General features: G+C 42.9%; 1 protein-coding gene across 3 annotated transcripts in view; it reads left to right on the forward strand.

Moving 5' to 3' along the window:
• Window positions 1–2129: 2129 nt before the first annotated feature.
• Window positions 2130–6485, forward strand: part of LOC126493080 (T-cell-interacting, activating receptor on myeloid cells protein 1-like) — a 16880-nt gene continuing 12524 nt past the window's right edge. For 2 of the 3 annotated variants that reach the window (XM_050129870.1, XM_050129868.1), the window contains exons 1-2: window positions 2130–2408; window positions 5146–5181. In XM_050129870.1, the coding sequence (XP_049985827.1) occupies window positions 2375–2408; window positions 5146–5181 (70 nt within the window). In that variant the 5' untranslated portion in view covers window positions 2130–2374. The remainder of the gene's footprint in view (window positions 2409–5145; window positions 5182–6485) is intronic. The other variant, XM_050129869.1, reaches the window with a different exon arrangement.

The raw sequence follows: 6485 nt of genomic DNA on the forward strand, positions 1-6485 counted from the left end.
GCAAGCACTCTACCTTCTAAGCACTCTACAGTCGCACCCTAAATTTTTTTAAAAAAAAATTTATTTATTTATTATGTATACAATATTTTGTCTGTACGTATGCCTGCAGGCCAGAAGAGGGCACCAGACCCCATTGCAGATGGTTTGAGCCACCATGTGGTTGCTGGGAATTGAACTCAGGACCTTTGGAAGAGCAGGCAATGCTCTTAACCTCTGAGCCATCTCTCCAGCCCCCTAAATTTTTTAGATTAGTGGTATCATTTACAAAGTACAACATACAAATCTTAGGATACACTGTAGGGACTCATAACTCTCTAGCTAGCTTGCTAAGTTTGTCACTTGACTTTTTGTTTCTGTAATAAATGCTCAAGATAAATCAACTTATAATTAGAAAAGTTTTGTTTCCACTCATGGTTTTTGAGATTTAAGTCTGATTGGTTGGTATCACTCTTTGGGGTCTCTGTTGGGACAGCTTATTACTTCAGAAAAAGACTGTAAATAAATGTTACTTTCCTTATGGGTAGGAGGAAACAGAGAAGGAAACAGAGGAGCTAGGCTATTACCTTCTTCTTCAAGAACACACTCCCAGAGAGTCAAGATCTTCAAATGACCGTACATTTTAATGTCCAAACTGTGACACTGTATGACTTCTATATGTCTATCTGTCTGGCCAGCCAGCAGTCAGCCATCCACTCTATCTATCATCTAGCTAGCTAACACCTATCTGTTACATCCAGATGTCTATATATCTCTCATCTCTCATGCCTATTATCTAGTTGGGAGTTCTCTGTCTCCCAACTTGGTGAACAAATTGTATAGGTAAAAACTAAATGATTTTCAGTACTTCTAAAAGTTACCTTGTCACTCTCTCCGCTCAGTTTCTACTTCCTCTTAGATAATTCCTTCTGGATTTTTCCATGACGGCATTGTTCCTGTTGTTGACCTTTGTACAGCTAGAGTTGTACCACGTGCATTCTTTGTGTTCAGATCCTTTCTACTCTGTGTTGCTTCAGAGACTTCATGATCATACATATATGTTGTTCTTTTTGAATCCTGAGATAATTCTATTGTACTGTTATATCATGATTTGTTTATCATTCTCTTGGGCTCCTTCAAGTTTAATCTTTTTTGGATAATACTACCAAGATCATTCCTTTTCTGGATTGTTTTGGGGATGGTAATTGAGATGAGACTTAGTGCCTCATGCATTCCAGACAAGCACTATACTCCTGACCCATAGCCCAAATCTTGCCATGAGCATCTTCATGTGTTCAGAGGCTTCCTTGATTGAAAAACTTTCCCCAGCACCCAGGAGATGGAAACAGGGGGATAAATGTTCAAAGTCATCTTCACCAACACGGTAAGGTTGGGACAGGCCTGGACTGCTTATTGAGACCCAATATCAAAACAACAACAAAAATTAAACTAAACAAAAATTCTTACACAAAACCCAAAATCAAATAAAAATATAATCTTTATGACTAATACTCATGTACTCGAGCTGGAAAAACATTCTGGGCCTGTGGCTGTGACTCGGTTGGTAGGGTCTTGTCTAGCAAACACAAAGACTTGGGTTCAATTCCCAGCACCACCTAAGCCATATGTACATAATCCCAGGGTTCAGGAGGTAGAAGTAGAAGGATCTGAAGTTCAAGATCACCTGCGGTTACATGGTGATTTGAGGCTTGTGGGCTATACCAGATCATGTCTGATATATAAAGCAAACTAAAATATATATAGGGGGCTGGAGAGATGGCTCAGAGGTTAAGAGCATTGGCTGTTCTTCCAGAGGTCCTGAGTTCAATTCCCAGCAATCACATGGTGGTTCACAACCATCTGTAATGAGATCTAGTGCCCTCTTCTGGTTTGCAAACATATGTGCAGGCAGAACATTGTATACATAATAAATAAATCTTTAAAAAAATATATATAAAAAAGAAAGAATCTGTCTGTGTTCTGTGAATCTTCTTAAGTAACGAGAGGCTTAGTCACCTCTGTTATGAAAGGTGTATTGGCCAAATTTTAGTGACTACCACATCTGCTTCTAAATTTACATAAATCTCAGCACTGACATGCCTACACGATCTAAGCAGGAACCTGGAAGCTCAGTGTTAGGCATTTTGGAAGTTACAGAAGTAAGACATGAAAGTTAACTGAGCCAGAAGTGGATAAGTGCGTCAAGTCTCTGAAGAGTTTATAGGAACATGTTGCAATAGATGCCATCTACGCATTTCCTGAAAGTGGATGTGGGAAGAAGGAACTGAGCAGCGGACTCAAAACCAGTCCTGCCTACTCACCGAGGCTGGAGAGACTGCACTACCCTGGACCTATTCTGCTGCTGATAGTAGACCTTTGGAGCAGCTGCTGAGCCACCATGATCCCTAGGCTTCTTTCCCTTCTCTGCCTCCGTAAGTTGTTCTGGGTTGTCCACTCCATCTCCAGGAAATCATAAAAATGGTGAGATGCTTTCGGTGGGGATTGAAGCTAGATCTCATACCAGATCAGTGTCTTGAGTGTGTAGAATGAACCAGGAATCTCATTGTACATGTTAGGACAAAACCAATGCTCAAATGTAGTAGAAATAGATGGGGGAATTAGGGGCTGGGGATGTAGCTGTGTTGGTAGGGTGCTTGCTCACCTAGTGAGTGGGAAGCCCTGGGTTCCAGCCTCAGTACTATAAACTAATTGTGACACAAATCTGTCATCCCAGGACATGGAAGGTGGAGAGAGGCAGATCTTACGTTGAAGGACATTTTCAGCTAAGTAGGGACTTCAAGGCCAACCTGGACTGCTTGAGACCATACACACACACACACACACACACACACACACACACACACACACACACACTAGATAGAACATAGAAAGAATGGGAAGGAATCAAAACTGACAAGTTCTATCTGCTGTTGCTAGCCAAGGTTGAGTCAGCAGCAACTATTTCTTTTCTGTGATGCCAGGTTGTTATGACTGAGACACATCAGAGACCTTCTTGTTTATTATATTTAAATTACTTTGAGTTAGGCTTTTACTATGCAACCCTGTATAACCTGAAACTCAGATCCTAGACTAGACTGGCCTTGAACTCACAGAGATCCTCCTCTCTACACTCTCAAAAGGTGTGATTACAGGTTGTGCAACCTTGCTTAGGTCTTTTTGATGTAATAATAACTACAATAGGTGATAAACAGTATTAAATAACTTCTAGTCAGGTTGCCATGGCACACACATGTAATCCCAGCTCTGTAGAAGTGGAGGCAGGAGCGTCAAAAATTCAAAGCCATCCACTTACATAGTGAAATTGAGTCTGCCCGGGTTATATAAGACACGATGTAAAAATAATAACAAACAGATATGGTGGGACATCTTTAATCCCAGTACTGAGAGCAGGAGACAGCTGGGTGTCTGTCTGATCTATAGAGTAAGGTCCAGGATACGCAGAGAAATCATGTCTCTAAGCACCAAAAAGAAAATAAACAAGCATGAGCACAGGTCCCACAACTTCTTCCATTGAGCTCAGAGTGTCTTTTCATGATATTTTCCTTTTATTGTGTGTGTATGTGCGTGTGCACATGTACGTGTGCATGCACACATGTGCACATATATACGACCTATTTAGTCCATTTACCTTTAATCATATGGATATGTGTCCACAACTGACCACGTGCCATTGGACAACCTCTGTGGGAACTCATTCCTGGAGGGAACTGATTCTCCTTTCAGCATCCATTCTTCATCTGTAGCTCTTCATATAAGGGTCAAACCATGTGGAGGTATGATGGGTTTAATTATAGATATATTTTTATTACATTGATTTATTTGTGTACATTGTAAATAAGTCATGTGCTTGTATGTATGTTTGCCTGGCCTCATCTATGTGTGAGGATGTGCATGAATGTGTGGGGGCAAGAGGTCAACCTCACACGTTATTCTTCACTGGCTATTCATGTTGTTTTTTTAATTTTTATTCACTTATTTATTTTTATTAAAAATTTCTGCCTCCTCCCTGCCTCCCATTTCCCTCCCCCTCTCTTACTCCCCTCCCCCTCCCTCTCCAGTCCAAAGAGAAGTCAGGGTTCCCTGCCCTGAGGGAAGTCCAAGGTCCTCCCCCCTCCATCCAGGTCTAGGAAGGTGAGCATCCAAACAGACTAGGCTCCCACAAAGTCAGTACATGCAGTAGAATCAAAACCCATTGCCATTGTCCTTGGCTTCTCAGTCAGCCCTCCTTGTCAGCCACATTCAGGGCGTCCGGTTTGATCACATGCTCCATCATCCAGCTGGCCTTGGTGAGCTCCCATTAGATCAGCCCCACCATCTCAGTGGGTGGGTGCACCCCTTGTGATCCTGACTTCCTTGCTCCTGTTCTTCATGTTGTTTTTTGAGACAAGGTCTCTTTTTAGTCTGAGGCTCACCAGCTTGGCTAAGCTGGCTGGCCACTGAGCTCAAAGGATCCTCCTGCCTCCACCTTCCCAGCACTGGGGTTACAAACACACTCTACCCCAGTGATCTTTTTCACATGGGTGTTCGGCATCAAACTTGCTTTTAGGAAGAGATTTACTGACTGAACCATCTCCTGAACCTCCCTCCACAGGGTCTTTTTTTCTTTGTTTTGAGATAGGATCTCTATGCAATCCTGGCTGTTCTTGAACTCACTATGTAGACCAAGCTGGATTCAAACTCACTGAGGTCCTCCTGCTTCTGACTCCTGAGTGCTGTAATTAAAGGCATGCACCACCATGGCCAGCTTCCTCCTCGGGTCCTTGATACCATTAGGAGTAGGCTAACGTCTTATCTCCCCGGTGTCCTAAAGGCTGGTGCCATTTCCCTGCAGGAGAGGCGATGACCCAATGTGACCCATGTCCCAGTAGGATGGTGACCGTATGAAGCTTGGGGATACGAATGAGAATTGGAAGGGTTTGTGGGGGCTTGTCGAACTAAGATGGAACCCTTGGCGTGAGATCAACAAAGTGATAATGACCAAACTCAGATATAAGCTGAAGCTACGGCACAGATGAGGGATCATGCAACTCCTCAAAGGGAGACACCAGTGATAAGATGACAGTGCACTCAGAGTGCCCCTCTGGACCAGGGAGGGTGACTAGGTGACTCCAGGCGGGAACTTGAGCCTCATGTTTAATTCTTTTCTAGGGCTGTGTGTTGGGCAAACAGACATTCCTGACAATGGTAAGTGGGTCTTCAGGCAAACTCTCCTTGATTCTTCTCCCCAAATACCCTGTTTTTCCTCCCCCTTTTCAAACTTGTGTTTGTGTGTGTGTGTGCATACACAAGTACACGTGTATATGTGTGCATTCATGTAGAAGTCAGAGGTCAACAGCTGTAGTGTTTTCCGCTGCCTGGGGAACCAGCCGCAGCAGTACAGGGCTCAAAAGAAATCCATGGAGTCTACCATGACATTTTTTAAAAAAAGATTACTTATTTATTATGTATACAATATTCTGCGGCTATGTATGCCCGCAAGCCAGCAGAGGGCGCCAGACCCCATTACAGATGGTTGTGAGCCACCATGTGGTTGCTGGGAATTGAACTCAGGACCTTTGGAAGGGCAGGCAATGCTCTTAACCACTGAGCCATCTCTCCAGCCCCTACCATGACATTTTTATCTGAGAGGTAAGGAGAAAGACACACACACACTCTCTTTCTCTCTCTCTCTCTCCTGATTGATTTCCTTTTTATTCTATCACTGTATTCTCTTCTCTACAGCTTAGATAAGTTGACAAAGTCTTTCGGGCAATATAGGAATTACAGTGTGGTTACATTTCATTTTTCAAGTGAATGATTGTAACGAATAATGGTAAAAACAAGTTTTCATCTCTTTTGTGATAAGAAAAAGCATTCCAAGGACTCACATTCATTTATAAGTAACCTGTTACAGATTAACAGTGTGAGCAAGCAGGGGATGTTTTCTTGCCATCTTTAACTGGCAGGCTGTGTATTGTGGTTACAAAGAGAGAATCAATCACTTCATTCTTTATCTTGAAAGGCAATCCTATAAGGAATCACAAACCTACACTGTTATACATGAAAAACAATCAGTCAGGTCTACTTTAGGTCCTTAGGTTGCGTACCTACTCATTAATAGTTTCTTATGTCAGGAGATTGAGGGTGAAAGTGGGCACAAGAAATTAATCATCACCTGTGACCATCAGTCAGTCCTAGCAAAGAAAACATGTCAGCGAGTAACAACCGGGCTGCTCTGTAGTTTTGACCCTAACCTAATGAATCTGTAACTCAGCTCTGTGCCCTCGTGAACTTTAGGCTGTTTTTTAGGGTTTTCCAGCACATCTGACTTAACCTGAGCTTATTTTAAGGCGTTGTTTCAGCTATGATGCACACGGAAAACTGTGAGCGCATCTTTCAACATTAAGATAAAAAAAATTCGATCGGAGCAGTGTGAAGAAGCAGCGAGAACGACTCCCTGACGGACCCGAGCCGCACACCGCTGCAGCCCCAGCCCCGAATTCAGCGCC

Source organism: Alexandromys fortis, unplaced genomic scaffold (genome assembly GCF_014885135.2).
Source record: "Alexandromys fortis isolate MF-2015 unplaced genomic scaffold, M_Fortis_MF-2015_v1.1 scaffold_282, whole genome shotgun sequence".
Classification (NCBI taxonomy): Eukaryota; Metazoa; Chordata; class Mammalia; order Rodentia; family Cricetidae; genus Alexandromys; species Alexandromys fortis.